The 18149-nt window shown below is 42.0% G+C and overlaps 1 protein-coding gene across 1 annotated transcript in view; it reads right to left on the bottom strand.

Moving 5' to 3' along the window:
- Positions 1-15006: 15006 nt before the first annotated feature.
- The window catches only part of LOC140716817 (V-set and immunoglobulin domain-containing protein 2-like), a 38314-nt gene continuing 35171 nt past the window's right edge, over positions 15007-18149 (bottom strand). Inside the window, exon 7 of the mRNA XM_073029739.1 lies at positions 15007-16430. Coding sequence (XP_072885840.1) covers positions 16316-16430 — 115 coding nt within the window. The 3' untranslated portion in view covers positions 15007-16315. The remainder of the gene's footprint in view (positions 16431-18149) is intronic.

The raw sequence follows: 18149 nt of genomic DNA, 5'->3' as shown, positions 1-18149 counted from the left end.
GGTGAGACTTGTGGCTATGAAACAAAGTAGGGTTCTGAGACTTCCTCCATAGTGGTGGTAGGAGTTGACCCTGGGACTGCAGGAAGTGGTTCTAACAGTTCTGGCCATCTTTCTTCTCCAACAATTGCCACTGCTCCCTTCAAATGGTCTCCAGGTGACGTTAAACACAATCTCCACTGTGTAGGACAGTACTCCAGTTCTATCCTTAATCTTCCCAAGTACCTACTTTTGACCACAGGATTGCTTGACAGGAGTGAAACATCGAGTCTCCTTGTTTGGGAAGCCTTCAATTTGTCTCAGCTGTTTATCCTTTATATTTCCTCTGAGATTGGGTTTGAAGAGATCCAAGTGTGAATGCAAGGGCTAACCTGGGAACAGCATAGCCGGTGAGTTGTTGGCTGTGAGTGAGTGCTGTACTGCAATATGTAAGGAGGAAATTGGCATGCTTCTGATTCAGTGTCAGTGTAGTGTGTTCTGCTGACTTTGCTCGCAGTGCTTTCTTTAGACTCTGGACTAACCTTTCTGCCAAGCCATTTGTAGGTGGGTGGTACGGTGCAGATGTATGTCCTATTCCGTTTAATTTTAGGAATGACTGAAACTGTTCTACAACAAACTGACAAAGTATTCTGGAACACCAGTCCTTGAGAAGAGGCTTCTCGACACATCAACAGTGTGTGAGTCTGTAATGGAAGCTGCTGGAACCACTTCTGGCCACTTTGTAGCTGCATCTACTACTACCAAGAAGTTTGTGCCCATGTATAGGTGGCTTGATCCACATGAATCCTCTGCCAGAGCAATGCAGGCCATTCCCAGGGATGGAGAGATGCTGCTGTTGGCATCTTCTGGACGTGCTGGCATCCCAAAGAGTGCACGGTGAACTGCTCCATCTGCTAAACTATCCCAGCCCACCAAACAAAGCTTCAAGCTAATGCTTTCATTTTGACCATGCCAAGATGACAGGCCTGTAGCTCCTCCAACACTTTAGCTCTCAGCTTGGATAGTAAAACCACTCTCAATCCTCACATAAGGCAACTCCCATCAAAGGCAAGTTCATACCAATGCTGGTAAAAATGGGGGAACTTGCGTCTGCTGCACATTCCAGCCATGTTGGGGAGGCATGTAGACCTGAGACAGTGTAGGGTCTTTTCTGGTTTCCTTTGAATCATCTCAGCCATAATGTTGCGAATTTTGATTTGCATTAGTGAGAATACATCAAGAGGAGTGTCCTTTTTGGGTAAATTTTTAGGGTACCCTTTTCTAAAGGTAAACAGGACAATCCATCAGCATTTCCATGATTAGTTGTCCTCTTGAATTCAACCTTGTAGTTGTGTCCTCCAAGAAAACAGAGCCCATCTCTGCATTCATACTGCTGCTGATAGTGGAACACCCTTCTGTGGGTTGAAAATAGACACTACTGATTGATGATCAGTAACGAGGGAAAACTCTCTCCCATACAAGTACTGATTGAATCATTTTACACCACAAACCAGACTCAAGACCTCTCTGTCAATCAGGGAGGAGTGTTGTATATTTAATATTTCAGTAACATTTGATTAATATTGTAAATACACAGCTTAATTAAGCATTCTTTTTTGTTTACATAATTCATTATTGGTTATATGTAAAAGTACGGGAACGGCATATGTCGTTACACCAGCATGTCATAAGTGCACATCCCACTGAAGTAAAAGTGAAGTACAGACACGTTAATCCCAGCTCTGTTTTTCTTCCAATTAATTAAAAACGTAACAATCCGCACGGTCACAGCAAGAATGTGCCGCCTTCTCATGAACGACACCAGAGGTCCAGGATTGCATCTGGGTCTTATGCAAATATGATTCCAGCACATCCTCTGTCACTGTGTTCCGGATATCCAAGGCAGTAACATGGAAGCAAGTTCGCAAGTTTGATGAGTGAGACAGAAGACACTGATTACGAATAAGCACGTTAATCACTTACTTGAACAAACATCTAAGTCCTCCCAAGTTACACATCTACAAAACTACATATTCAACAAACAAATACGTAGCTGGGAGTGCAAGTCTGGAGCACACTTTCCCAATGGTTCTCCAGCTCTGGTCGTGACCACAGTGTGAAGAGGAGCCTCGGAGACAAAAGGAAAGAGAGGCCAAGCCTCCCGCAAGTGCTATTCTTATACCCCTGAGGTGCCTGAAACCAGACACTGGTGCAGTGGCACACAAGGCAACCAATGGGAAAGAGCTGTTGCATACTTCAAACGGGCCAATCGATGACCAGCACAGTAGAAGCGGCTTTCGATTGACAAGTAAGCCAACCCCCACATGACAAACCACCCCTTGAAAGATGAGACATCATGACAATTTGACCCTCAAACTAGTATGACCCTTGTGAACACCATACTGAACTACATGTACAAAACACAAAAGTACAATACCCAGTATTGTAAACCCAATAGTCACCCCCAGTTTACCAGAGATAGTTCATCAGCCTCTCTGTACCCCAAAAGACTGTTAACCTTCCCCCAGAATGTAATAGCCAATGAGCTGGTCCCCCACTTAATGCTATACACGAACTCTCAGATGTCATCAGCCAGGTGAGTGATTTTCCCCGACTCATCAGGAATGAAGGTGCCGCAATCTTGACCAATAGCAGCACAAGTGCCACCTTTCTTTGCGAGCAGTTAATCTAAGGCCATTGAAATCAGTTCCTGGGACAGTCTGGCCATACCAAGCTGGTATGATACCAAGCTATCATCTAAAATCTTCCTTCCTCTGTGTTGGCCCTCTTACTATGCTGCCCAGCATGGGCAAATTGTTCATCCAGGGCACTGAGATGGTACACTTATCCAGGACAGCAGCAGCTGCACCACCCTGTGGGGAGCTAAATCCAGTAAGTGCCTTTCAGTGTCCAGGGAGTTTCCCCCTTCACAGCACCATTTGGCATAGACATGGATCCCAGGATACTGTTCCTACTGACACCCGCTGTATCCTACAGACTTGTACCTGGGCTTATCATAGCACCTACACCAAAATTTCTGTCAGGTGGGGAATCACTTCAAGAGTCAGGACCTTTCAGGTCAACAAATGATATGTCAAGAAATGCCAGCTTTTGAAGCACTAATTCCACCAGAGTTTACTAAGTCTCAAGTCCCTTAAGGCTGTTACCGTACTCTGGGTCGAGGTTGGCTGGAATAGACTTCTCCCTTCTGGCTCCTCCCAAAGCAGAATGTCAAAGCCCAAGAAGCTGGATAATTTCCCCAAACAAGAGAAAATCTGCAGATGCTGGAAATCTGAGCAACACACACAAAATGCTGAAGGAACTCAGCAGGCCAGGCAGTATCGATGGAAAAAAGTACAGTTGACGTTCCAGGTCAATACCCTTCGGCAGGACTGGAGAAAAGACTACAGAGCAACTGACAGCCTCAACCAAGCGACTCTAGCTTCCTCCTTGCGATAGTTGGCACATGCTGACCTGAAGGTCAAGTATCTCCAGGCTCTGTCTGGAAATTTTCTCGTCTTTTTTCCTTATCATCAAAAGGGATTGGTATTAATGGCATCCATTTTGCAGTGCGGTTAGGAGAATTCATACAAATCCAGCAATATGACGCATTGGTCTGGTGTGCAAACGCCATAATACATTCCTGAGGAATGCGTTATAGGATCTCCTATCACAAGTCATTTCTGTAATGTAGGGAGATACAAACTCACTCCTGATTACTCTCTGGGTATTTTGACACACAAAAAACACAAAACCATCAATTTCTAGGATTGCTCCCCGAGTGACTATTTCCCTCTGAAATGTGGGCATCTCATATTCAAAATATAGATGCCCAGATTTCTACCTCATTAACCCAGATTTCACATGGCCAGTGTGGAGTTTGGGTTTCTCCCTAAAACCAATTGCATGAGAAACAAGTAATGAACAGACTAAAAACACAGACAGGACAAACAAAAACCTAGGCTTCTACTTCTTTTCCTTCAGAACCCTCACAAGTAACTGCAAAACTCAGAACGAACAGTTGATTCCCACAGGGAAAGAATTAACACCATTTCCATAAGACAAAGGGAAAGGAAAAACAACTGGGCCTAACACATTAACACTGTTACAATACGCATCTGACCATGGCAACTTCCGGAGTTTAGATGTTCTAACTCTCTAGAACATATATGTCAAACTCAAGGCCCGCAGGCCAAATCCGGCCCGCGGTGGAATTATCTTTGGCCCGCGAGATAATATCTAATTACTATTAAAGCTGGCCCCAGTAATCGAAGCGCCTATGGCGTATGATATGGCTAATGCTGAGTTTATTCAGGTACCAGGTTTTCAGGGTTTTTAGTGTTTATTCGGCAGTCTTCTTCATAAGAAACGGAATTTGTAAAGTGAAACAATTTGTAGTTATAGCAGAGACTGAGACACATGAGAGCAGACTGAAAAAACGGAGGCAACGAAAGCTGCGTTCGCACGCGTCCGACTGATCCGGCCCGCATGAAGCTGCATTTTGCTCAATCCGGCCCGTGACCTAAAATGAGTTTGACACCCCTGCTCTAGAATATCGATAACTGGTGCAAATACATTGATTATAGACATAATGGCCAAAAATCATTCCCCCTTCAATTCATGAACACTGCCTTCGAGTTTCTCCAAGAGGCAAGAGTATTCGGTTCGGAGTGCATACAATCTGGTCCGCATAAAGGAGGGTGACAAGTGGAAGACTGCATTCAACACACCGACAGGGCACTATGAGTACCAGGTCATACCCTTTGGCATCGCGAGCATGCCAGCAGTTTTCCAGGCCTTTATAAAGAACGTGCTTCAGGCTGCTCTCCATAAATATACTTTTGTCTACTTGGATGATATCTTAATCTCAAAATCATGGAGGAGCACGCCACTCACATCAGGGATATCTTAAAGAGGCTTCTAGATCTTGACTTAATGTCATGCTGGAGAAATCTGCATTTCAAGTAACCACTGTTTCATTTTTGGGTTTTATCATCTGTAATGGTAATCTCAAGATGGACACTACTAAGACACAAGCAGTCAGAGATTGGCCGCAACCATCCAATATGAAACAAGTTCAGCAATTCCTGGGATTTGCCAACTTTTACAGAAAGTTTATAAGGAACTTCAGCTCAGTGGCAGCTCTGCTGACAGCCCTAACTGAGAGATCCATGGGCCCTTTTGTTTGGAATACCGAAGCAGAGCTCAAGCAGCAGTTCACAAAAACTCCCTAACCCGGACCTTCCCTTCATTGTGGAGGCGGACGCCTCAGAAATTGGAGGGGTAAAATGTCGTCTCAACGGACACCTTCGGACAATAAACTGCACCCGTGTGTGTTCTTCTCCACGCGACTATCCCTGGCAGAAGTGGACTACGAATTCAGAAATAGAGAGTTGCTCGTGGTCAGGTTGGCTTTGGAGGAATGGCATCACAGGCTGGAGGGAGCCAACAACCCTCTTATTACATGGATAGACCACAAGATCTTGGCTTATATTCAGGAGGCCAAAAGACTGAATTCCAGGCAGGCTAGGTGGACTCTTTTCTTTAACCATTTCAATTTTGTCCTGACCTATCAACCAGGGTCAAAGAATTAGAAACTGGATGCCTTGCCTCGTGAAATCTAATTGCTCTGTCCAATCTATGTGCGTCTCATAACCCATCAGTAGATTGCTGAGGCTCCCAAATCCCTCATTGTTATTGGTTCACCCCAGAACTCGGTATTACTCATATAGGTGGGCTGGGGAGTTCCCTGTCTTAATTAACCTTCCAAAGATGTTCATCTTCTGCACAACCAACTCAAACCAGATGTAACATGGAAGCAGATTCCCAGGTTTGGTGAGTGAGACAGAAGACACTGCCTTTGAATAAGTACATTAATTGTTTATTTACAAACAGCAAAATATTCGACCAAACAGCTAAGTCCCCCCAGTTACACAAACTATAAACTAAATATTTAATGAACAGATACTTAGGTAAGAGTGCGAGTCTAGAGCATACATTCCCAATAGTTCTTCAGCACTGGTCGTGACCTCAGATGTAGATGAAAGAAAAGAAGGGACAAGCCTCCCACAAGTGCTATTCTTATATCCCTGAGGAGCCTGAAACCAGACACTTGTGTCATGGTATACAAAGCACAAGATTTGCTGCATGCTTCAAATGGGCCATCAATGACTGGCATGGTAGAAGCAGTTTTTGACCGACAAGTAAACCAATCCCTACATGGCAAAGGTTCACTGTGTAAAATGCTAACTCTTAGAGTAGGTAGCCGTCGATCCCAGGGGATCATGGGTTTGCGCCTCTGGTGGACTGTGTTCTCTCCAGGGTGTACGCCTGGGCGGGATGATTTGAATTAACGGCTGTTGCCCATGCAGCGGGATCCCCCTCTCCACGTCACTGATGTAGTCCAAAGGAAGGGCAGGCGCTGATACAGCTCGGCACCAGTGTCATCGCAGAGGTTGCCAGAGTGAAGTTGTAAACAACATCAAATTGCCTTAGGGATCCCAGCTCCGGATTTCTTCCTTGGGTTTTACTCCCAAAGCCTTTCCCTTGGGTGGGTGTGGCCACGAGGCAGCGGAGGTTTAAAATCAGAAATTTCCTTCTCCTAGGCAGGCTGCCATCCAAGGCTGATGAGCCCCACCTGCCCAAAGCAACTCGTTTTGAGGTGCCAGTGGTCCACCTTTGCCCCTTCTCTTGTCATTAGCAACAGTTCTGATGGGCCTAGTAGCTAATCCACACGTGAAGGCCAAGAGTTGGACTTGGTTGTCAGAGGCTGTTAGAGATGCACATTATTTGGAACACTTTATAGGTAGTGGAGCTTATCCCCACTACTACCCCGGCTACGACAACCTTAGGAACCCCTAAGATCTCCTTTGTGTCTCTTTCCTTTCAATTTAAAGTTATGCCCTCTTGTTTTTGATTGCCCTCCCATGAGAAGAATCTATTAACTATCAACTCTATCTCGGCCCCTTGTAATCATAGATACCTATCTCAGATCAGCCCTCAGCCTCCTTCACACTTGGGGGAAAAAACCAAGCCAATCTAATCACTCCCCTTAATTAATGCTGTCCAATCCAGAGGATATCCTGGTGGTTGCTCTCTGCACTCCAGCTTCGATTTCTTACATATGGTTCCCTTCAATGGAACCTAATTTGCTTTACATTGCTACCATTTTTTTGTTCCTCACATTAACCAAAAACAAGAATTGCTTCAAAGATGACCCAGGAAATTTGGGTGTTATTATCTCTTTAACACTTGGTGATGCAACCATCAAGTAATTCCATTGAGCAAAAAGTTATTATTACAATAGCAATCTAAGTATATTATTTAGAAATCTCTTTGCTGCATACAATAAATGACAAATGCAGATGTATCCAACGGGCCAAATCCACTTCCACCTGAGTCTAAGATGAATTAAGAGTAATATGTCAGCTTAGTCTCACTCTCTCCACAGTCAGAGGCTTTTCAATTTAAGCCAAATTAAACTTTAGGATTTAACCACCTAATCTAAAATCCCAGGTTTGAATCTTGATTCAACAACAGCCTTGAATGCCCTCCATGCGATTTTCTCTGGTCCCAATAGTAGTTCTAGTCATTGATAACCTGTTTGATTTGTGCACCAACAAAATGCCTTCCTTAATCTTGGCATCAGTTATTCTGACTTGAATTATGAATCAAAATAACAAATATAGATGATTTTTTGATGGTGTGTGATAGGGAAATTTCATGTTGATTTTCATGATCAGCAGCCCAAAATCCATATGATACACCCAAAGGTATTCAGGACTACAGAAATGGCATCATATATACCTAGGAATGTGAATCTTTAAGTGTTGGACTTAGTGTTGCTCATCTCAGTCTTAGAGCTACATGCATGTTGGCTGCATAACACTTCAAAGCTAATTAACTGGGTGAGAAATAATGTGGGATGTCATCAAAACTTGATAAAAGAAAGTTACATAAATAGCAATTTTCTATTTCTAATTTAGGAACAGGAAGTCATTGGTCATATTTTCTTGTGAGTTGAAATTTTCATAAAGAATACATACATTATTAATCTATCTGCCTCATTAACATACATAATGTACAATTCTGTTTTATCTGCTTTGGGATTTTTTTGTTAACTTTTCACATAAATTTGCATAGTCTGCTCATTTTCCAGAAATGCCAAAATTTGTTTAAAGCAATTTACATGTGCTTCTATTACCCTCAAACAGTTTTCAGCTGCATCCTGCAGTCAAATGAATAGGCTACAATTTGAATTTGTCAAAAGGTTCATCTCACATGGCTATTTTCAAGAATGTCTCATCTCATTATAATTTACTTTGACTATGAAGTAAAAGTCAGTCTTTCCTCAAAACAGTCCTAGCTGACCTCTATTTTATTCAGGATGGCTCACCGATATGATATATAAAGAGTCATTAACTGAAATATTGAATATATTTCTCTCTCTACAGAAGCTTCCTGACCTTCTGAGTGACACTGCTACTTTCTGTTTTTTTCATTCACGAAGAAATTGTCTGAACATTTAGGGTTAAATCATTGAACAAAGATTTTGCAGTTTATCACTTAATCTATGTTGGCAGAGTGACAATGACGGAGCTGTTCAAAGCTATTGTGCTGCATTGTCTGAAATGCATGTGCCAATGCAGCAGGGATGAGGAGAGTTACCTGACATTTTACAATAATTGTAGTTCTTAGGTTCAGTAGTGGTCTTGATTTGGTTCATGGTCAGGTCCAGGGATATGACTAATTCTTAGGTTGGGAAGGGGACAAGAGATGCAGTGGTTGATAATTGTCCATCTGGTATAGGATACTGATACCAGAGTGGCTACAAACAGCAGCTGCTGGGAGGCCAGGCAAATTCACTTTGCCGCCTTGGTGTGAGTGGCTATTCAAATGAGGGAACAAACAGGGTAGAGTGGGAAGTTAAACCATGTTTTCTGACCCTCCTGTTATATCTTCAAATTGATTGGTTTTATTGTATTATGTTTCCCGCAACTGTTTTTTTTTCAATAATGGATTCTAACATACCAATAACCAATATAGCAAGATTGCCAATAACTAGTATTGTCAATAACAAATATTAGACTGCTTGGTCTATCATTTCCTGTGTTCTGTCTTCCTCCCTTCTTGAGTAGGATCTTAGAGCTTTCCAGTTCACTGGGACTGGGACTCTCAGGGATTTAGGAAGATCACACCCAATGCACTCACTATCTCTGTGTCACTGTCTTTAAGATCTCGGGAGATAGAACACCTTTCCTAATTTTTACTGCTACCTCAAAGTAATAAATTTCAAGATGTATATCAGTGATAGTAAATCTGATTTTTTTTTCTGATTCTAAATTATTTTTTAGCCAAAATGCTACCTTACATATCTGCCACTGCATATCTACTGACTTCCCTATTAACTTGTTTCCTCAGTCCACTCTAGCCAACTCTGGCTTCACGGGAGCATCATCGCATTCACATTGCACACCATCCTGCCTTGGATGTATACTGTCATTCCTTCAGTGTTATTGGGTGGATGCCACCTTCCCAGCAGCATTGTGGGAGTATCCTTTGAAGCTATACAGCAGCTCAGGTAGCTAGCTCACCACCACTTCTTGAGGGAAATTGGGATGGAGAATAAAACTTAGTTCTCTAGTGCTGATCAGGCTGCTGCCCACCACCCACCCCCACAGAATGCCTTTGAGCTGAAAATCGTGGTTCTCAGTCTAAGCTTCACATGCTCGAGCTGAATTTGAAATTCTATCACTCTTCTCCAGAGGATCTGTTACTGAAAGATCATTTAAAAAATCCCCTCTCATTACATATGACCTGATCCAAAATATTCTGTTCCATGACTGATTACAAATGTATAGTTCCAAAAAAAACCCTCCAGGACTGACTTTGTAACAATGTCTTTAAGATTACCTTAGGCAAATCAAATTTGCAAATCTACACAGAAACTAAAATCACCCAACAATTTTGCAGTACGAGACTTTTCTTACAAGCTCTCATTATTACTTGCTTTATTCTGTGCCCTACAAATTAACTATTGTTAAAAAGTCTAAAGATAGCTCCCACCAGCGATTATAGCGCTGCCCCCTATCAGTCAGTCTCTTTCCCGTCTTCCACCTACTCCTTCTGCCTATCCCCTACGTAGTTCTCCCTCTAGGTCCCTTCCCCCCTTCCCCCCATCTCCACTCATCCCATCTACCCACCATCCTTCCTTTATTTGGTTCCACTCTTCATCTCCTTTCTTATCAGCCTTCCTCATCTGCATCCCTTTGTTATCTCCACCTATCACCTCCCCAGCCTCTTTCACTCTGTCCACCTGACTCCATCTACCTGTCATCTGTCCTCACCTGATGGCACATATTGCTTGCCTTCACCTCTTTATTCTGGCTATCAACCGCTATTCTTTCAGTCTAATGAACAGTCTTGCCCTGAAATGTCAACTGTCCATTTCCCTTCACAGATGTTGTCTGACCCACTGAGTTCTTCCATAAGCTTGTTTTTCCCTCCAGATTCTCAGCATGCGCACTCTTTCATGTCCCCACCAGTGAATTCTTTCCCGTTCTATTTGTGCTTTACACCGAATTTGATGCTGCATCTGATCTTTCAAGTCAAGATCATTTCTCACCACTGTACTGAATTTATTCTTTAGTAACACATACTTTTACATTCTGTCTCTTCTTCTGAAATATATCGACAGGAATATGCAGTTCCTAGCCTTGGTCACCTTCCCTCACTTCTCTGTAAATGCCCGGAGACCCCATACCAATTTACTTCCATTTGTGGCATTAATTGATTTACCTCGTTATGAAAGTTGCATGCAATCAGATAATAATCCCTTAAAATTTGGCTTTGTACAATTTATTCCCTACAGGTCCATGTTGATGTTTGCATGTTTGTTCCTTCCTGTTGCACATTTGTTTATGTTAGCTTGATCACCGCCCTGTGTCATCATCACGAGCTTTCACGTTTTCCTCACTTCGAAGAAAGGTACCAGTTAGACCATCAAATCTATCCAACAGTCAGAGCAATCCAATCAATTCCTCTTGCTTTCCTCTTTTGCAGTGACCTGTTCTCTCTCACATGCCCATCAACTCTTCCTCTCCCCAGTTATCACCCACATACACTGCAATCCACGGGTAATTTTACAGTAGCCAGTTAATCTAAGAGGTTTGGGGATATGGGAAATAATAAGAGGAACTAGAGAAAATGAACAGGGTGGCAGGGTGGGGATACGTCTCTTCCAAAGAAGGCGTAAGGCACTCCTTCTCTCCGCTAACCTGCAGGTCACTCTTGGGCAAGGTGTAGCACCTGCTTCACCTCTCCCCCCCACAACCCCCCCCCCCCCCCCCGATCAGGGTCATGTAAAGCCATGGGACCAGCATGAGCAAATGGTGCATATCACAAGTCCTGGTTATGCAACCAATGACACATAATTGATAATGGCTAAGGTCACCCGTCTTGTAAAGACGCTGCCCAAATGAAGGCAACAGCAAACCACTTCTGTGGTTTGGTCTGAAAAATTTGCTAAGGACAATCATGGTCATGGAAAGACCATGATCGTCTACATCATGCGATGCAGCACATAGTGAATGACCGAGAGGAAATGAGCACAGTCATAGAGAGAACGTGCAAATTGCATACAGTTGACTCCCAAGGTTAGAGTTGAACTGGAGTCCCTGGAGCCTTGAGACAGCAGCACTAACCACTGTTACCTATCTCCACAACACTCTGTCCTCTGAACCTACCTCCTCATTATTTCATTTGAATACCTATGAAAATCAAAGGTTATGGATTTAGCCATCAAAGTGAATGGTATAGAAGTTCAGTCATCATCTTATTGTTGTTCCTTTCAGGTTTTTAGCATTTTTTGTCTGTGTTTTTTATGAGGTCGAGTTGCTAGCTCGATGCTCAACCCAGCCCGGATGGAAAGCGTTCAAGGAGCCGGCCAGATTCGAACCTGAGACCACTTGCCTCGAAATCTATTTGTGGGTGCCACTGCGCCACTTGCCGACAAGTCATCGTCTTATTGAAAGGCAAAGTGGGCTCAACAGGCTATGTGACCTTCCACCTACGTCAATTTCTTGCCTTCTAATATCACCAGCTTACGATATATGCTGCTCTTTCATACTTCATGTCGGCATTCATGATGCAACTGTCTTTAATATTATGTCTTCTTCATTTAAAACTAGCTGAAAAATAAAACAAAGCAGATGTTTTGGGAAAAGATAAACATGTGAGTCCATTTTAAAAAAATAAACACTAGCCTTCGGCCAATGAAACCGGCATCTGTTTGATTGAATCAATGACTTTGTTACTCAGCTCTTCTTTGTGTGTGGACAATGTAGATAGAAGCAAATCAGCACGAAATCACTAAGGTGGCTCAGCTGCAGTCAACTAAAATTGCATATATTATTAATATATACTATAAGATGCAAGCACACAAGCATTAAAAGAAATTAAGTATAGGAAATATTGCACAATACACTTTTGTGAATGTTTTATATAGATTTTTTTCTTGTCATTCATGAAATTATATAATTTTCTCAAACTTACAGTGCTCCTTTTAGAGACAAAAGGATAAATAAAGATACGCATTAGCTCAGGATAGACTGGTCCATTTCTCTTCCTTGTAATAATTTAAGGGCATTCACTGTCTTAATTTGCTGAACTTTCCCTAGCCACTCACACATTTTCATTCTACTACATTATAAAGTATACTGTCTTGCCATACTTCATGTTGGCATTAATGACACAGTGATAGAGTTAATTATTTCTTCTCATTTTAGGCCCAGCTAGATAATAAAAGGAAATATTTAGGTGAAAGAAATGCACGTAAATACAGTATTAGGTCAAGACATCTCACAGCCAAGAAACAGGCATATCTTTATCTTGACTGAGCGAATGATTTTATTATCTGTCACTCTTTGAAGGCAAGCATCCAGTTACCTTTTGGCCTTTGTGATCAATTTGTTATTAACTTCCACATGCTAGACAACTCTACTTTGTGCATAAAATATGTCTTCCATCTCTCAGTTGTTGTTGACAATAGACAAAAGCAGAAGACTTCACCTGTCCAAACTTTGTTTGAGGCTGATATCTGCCAGCCATCCCCTGGACAGAACCAAGATCTTGATGTGAGGTTCAGTACAATTGCAGTCCCACTGAAAGGAAGTGTAAGTACCTGTACTTTTTAGTATTTGAACTGTTGATTAACCTGTAGTTACCTGGGGTAAATTATATAAGCCACTTGTCAACCCATGCATAGACTGGCTTGTCAACTGATAGTGTGTTTCATTATATTATGAGAGAAGAATGGAGCTGAGAGCGCTGAAACTATCAGCTATTGACCTACCTCTCACCATATAAAAGAACGAAGATCATTCATGAAATAGCTGAAGGCAGACAATTCAAGAGCATTTTCTTTTTTAATTTCTTCTTTCTCAGCAGGTGTGTTGACAGCAAAGCCGGTCTTTATTCCCTTCGGAGTCCATCTACATTTCCTTATCATTCTATTACTGAAGATCTCTAAATTGGTTCCCAGTGCTACAGCAATGATGTGTCAAAATCAAAAATATGTGTAGCCCAGTCTGCGGTAAAATATCTCTCCCACCCACATTGCCTACAATGAACACAAGGCCCTGCTTTTAACCAAATGAATGGTCACTTCTTACTGTGCCTAGGTGAACAGCACATTTACAACATGTGGTGTATATTAAATGACTGATATAGTTCATAACTCAGTCATGTTTAAGATCAATTTGAAATGGAAACACAAGGGAAAACTTTAGGGAGTATGGAGTAGTGAGTTACAGCTACAATTTTCTATCTCCCTTTTCGATCTCCATTATTTATAGTTTTCAATTAGAACCAACCAGCAAAGTAGAGAAGCTGCTTCAGAATGTATGCAAGGTACTTCTGATCAGAGGCCAGGATATAAAATAAAAGAGATGGGAGAACAGTGTGACATTCTAATCACCACATTATGGGAAAGATCTGATTAACTGGAGAAAGTGCAGAGGAGATTCACGAGGATGCTGGCTGAGATGGAACACTTCAGATATGAGGAGGGAATGGATGGGCTAGTTTTGTTTCTTTTCTTGGAGAAAAGAAGGTGGAGGGAAGACATGACTGAAGTATACAAAATTACGCAGCAGGAAAACCGTGGTATAAAAGGCGACAGCCCACTGTTGGAAAATGGGATTAGTACAGACAGGTACCTGATGGCTAACGGTTTTCTGATTTTGTGGTAATTTAGTTCTAACATTCACAGAAGGAATATATCTAAATACTAACTCCCCAAAAGTGGACCTGATCACTCCCTCAGTATCCCCAGGACAACCAATCTTAGCAAGGAGCAACCCATGACGTCATCAGACATTTATGTGGAAATGGATTGGGTATATTACTAGGTCTGGAAACTGAGGCTTTCACTCAAAAAGATGTGGAATCACTGCTCTCATCTCTTCTTCCAGCCTGGTGCATTTTCATAATATCTTTGGTGGCATCCGTTAGTCTCGTGAGACCATGGATCTGTGCCTGGAAAGTCTACTGGAGTCTCCTCTCCAGGGCGCAGGCCTGGGCAAGGTTGTATGGGAGATCGGCAGCTGCCATGCAGCAAGTCTCCCCTCTCCATGACACCGATGTTGTCCAAGGGAAGGGCAAGGGCCGATACAGCTTGGCACCAGTGACGTCGCAGGAGTTGCCAGAACGAGGTTGAAGACAACATCAGACTGCCTTAGAGACTCCAGCTCTGGATTTGTCCTCAGGGTTTACTCCCGAAGCCTTTCCCATGAGTGAGTATGGCCACAAGGCTGCAGAGGTTTGAAATCAGAGTTTTCCCTCTCTTAATTGGACTGCCTTCCCAGGCTGACAAGCTCCATCTACCCGAAACACTGGTTTTAAGGCGCCAGGACCCGCCTTTGCCCCTTCTCCTGTCAATAGAAACAGTTCCGCCGGGCTTAGAGGCTAAGCCACACGAGAAGGCCAGGGTATAATATCTTTATATCAGAGTTTAATAAAATGCACAAGTGCAACATAGAAATGTGGTTTATTGAGATATTAAAAAAAGCTCAGGTCAAACATACAAAGTTCCAAGAGCATATCAGTTAATGCTATTTCAATGATCTGTAGTCAGTACTGTGAGAGTGTGTGTTTATGAACAAGGAAGATTTATTAATTGAAACCGCAGGCTTCATAAATCATTTCATGAATCATACCTCCTAAACTAATGCAGGCACACACGGAAACTACTGAACCATTTGTGGACGAAGCAAAAGGGCCCTGTGGGTGACAAGGCTTTCTCATTAAAATGGCTGTGCAATAAGACAGAAAGGTTTGCCCTGATATTTCTAATCCACTTGCTTGGAATAAGAAGGAGAGCAGCGAGGTGAAGGTCACAGAGCAAGCTGATGGAGTTCCTGAGGGAAGCACCGGGGCAGGATAGTGATGAGCATGGCTGGAGGATCCAATGGTGTTACAGAGAGGAAAGATCTTAAGCACGATAGGAATTAGTCATTGTTTTGTACTGGTAAGCATGACAGGATGAAGTACTTATATTTCCTTTCCCACAATCCTTGAAGGATGCTGGTCTTTTTCCTTTTTTTACATTTGTCTGGGCATTTTCCCTCTTCTCAAGGAATGTTTAGTCAACAAAAGGCCAAGAGAGATGAAATGCAGGAAGAAGGCAAAGAAATGCAGATGTTGCTATCAGTTTGTCCTATAGAACAGGAGCTATGAGCTGGAGTATTGTCTACCCATGTCTTCCTTTTCACATTCAGTACCATTGACTGAAGTGAATGGAATTGATTATTCGATGGTATTGATTATCGATTGGTGAATATATTCCTACACAGGTAGAGTAAGGGCCCAGAGATGAATACTACCTCCAAAACCACACCATAAACTTAATTTCCAGAAGTTTTGGTAGGTTATATTTTATTACAGAAGTAGACATTTAAATAAAATATTTGCTAACTCTAACCTCCTTCAAAATGCTCCATCCTGTATAACAATAATGAGCTGAGAGTTACCTTCATGACCTGAAGGGAATTATGATCCTAAAGTTAAACACATGCAGATTTGTACAGTAGCAGGCAAAGCAAAGGACAAGTTCACAGATAGGTGATTTTTGGCCTTCATTCCTTAAGCAATGTATATTTAAATAATTGAGCAATTGTTAAAATTGGAGTCAAAAATCAGTTTTATAACAAGAGCAACAATGTATATGAAGACATTTGGTGGTGCAAAAACAAATATAAAAAGGCAATTAAGATATTGTTAAAAATTTCAACATCTTCATTTCTCAGTTTTGTGAAGTACAGTGCTGGAATTTTGAAAGAAGTCACACAACAATATTGTACTTTGAGTTCATGCTGTTTGGCCTGGTTCCTTCGTTGGGTGCAGATGATTCCAGTAAATGGGTGTTTGTTTCTTTACCTGGAGCCACCGCATCCTCTCTGAAAACAACAAAAGATTCAAGTACCACATATTTACAATAAGTACGAATGTTTCACAATGGTGAAGAAGGTTTGCTGCCGGCCACACTCACTCTAGAGTTCTGGTGTTTGCATGTTCTCTCTGTTTCCCCAGGTGTTTTGGATTCCTCCCAAAGATGTTAACTAACAGGTTCCTGCAAATTGCCCCTAGTTTAGGGGGGGTGGTTAATGAATCCAAATGGAGCTGTTGGGCATGTGAGGGGAAAAGGTTTATAAAGACGTAAATTGGGAATGAGACTAATCGGATAAAAAAAGTGAATCCAACTAGGATGATTTGTTCTATTAGTCAAAAATAAAAGTAACAAACATGCTGAAGATTTGCTGATTAAATCTAAAATCCTCTATTACTTTTGGCTATCCTTTAAATCTTGTTTTCAATTTGATCTCTCTTATTGACTCTTATCAGAACCATTATTAATTTTGAACAAATCAATGAAATCCCTCTAACATTCTTTGGTCTATGCAGCAAATCCAGTCCTTCAGTCACTGAGGTGAAGCCCCTCATTTTGATAGAGCCCTTGTACATGCCTTCCAATATCTTGTAAATGCAATGACATTCTTAGTAAAGTGAATTGAATGTAACATTCCAAATGGTGTTTGTTGATTATTTTCTGTAATGATTCCACAGAGCTTCCTGCTTTTATAATCTATACTCTGTCAACAAAGCCACAGATTCCATTTCCTGCTCCAGCTTTCTGTTCCCTTCAAACACTTGTGTGCATGTCTATCTGCTCCTGTATGCCTTTAGAATGTAGCATTGTTCAGATAGGTTCTGCTCATTCTGCTACCGAAATATATTACCTGTATTGGCATTGGAGAGGGTCCAGAGGAGGTTCATGAGAATGATCCTGGGAATGGAAGGGTTAACAGATGAGGATCGATTGATAGCTCTGGACCTATACCTACGGGAGTTTAGATAAAATGGGGAAGGGGAGGTTGGGTGGAATCTCATTGAAACCTATAGGATATTGAAATGCCTAGATAGAATGAACGTGGAGAGGGTATTTCCAATAGTGGGGCAGTCAAGGACTAGGGAGGCACAGCCTCAGAATACAAGGATCTCCCTTTGGAACAGAGATGCGGTGCAATTTCTTTAGCCAGAGGATGGTGACTGTGTGGAATTCATTGTCACGAATGCCTGTGGGGTTCAAGTCACTGGGTATGCTTAAAGCAGAGGTTGATAGGTTCTTGATTAGTAATGGTGTAACGGGGAGGCAGGAGAATGGGGTTGAGAGGAAAAATAAATCAGTCATGATGGAATGGTGGAGCAGACTCGATTGGCTGAATGGCCTACTTCTATTCCTATGTCTTATGGCCTTTCATTTCTCTGCATTGCATTTCACCTTCTTATTTTACGGTTCCATTATCCTCATTTTTAAATACATTACCGAGTGTTCTGTCATTTGCAAACTTTGAACTGTAAACCGGTTCTAACAAAAAGGATCTGAGATAGGAAAGAGGACTGTTTATTAGGGAACATGGCTTAAAGAGGAGTATGAACAAATATCCACAGGACAATTAAATTTGAATGCAAATTCCAAGCTGATGGCATGAATATAGATTTCTCCTCCCGGTTAAAAAAAATTCCCACCCCCTCCCCTTTTCTTCTATTCCCCACTTGATCCCCTTACCTCTTCACACCTGCCTATCACCTCCTCCTGGGTTCCCTCCTCCTTCCCT

The sequence above is a fragment of the Hemitrygon akajei genome, chromosome 26 (genome assembly GCF_048418815.1).
Source record: "Hemitrygon akajei chromosome 26, sHemAka1.3, whole genome shotgun sequence".
Taxonomy (NCBI): domain Eukaryota; kingdom Metazoa; phylum Chordata; class Chondrichthyes; order Myliobatiformes; family Dasyatidae; genus Hemitrygon; species Hemitrygon akajei.
Note: the sequence above shows the minus strand (reverse complement) of the source record. Positions and strands in the feature narration are given on the sequence as shown.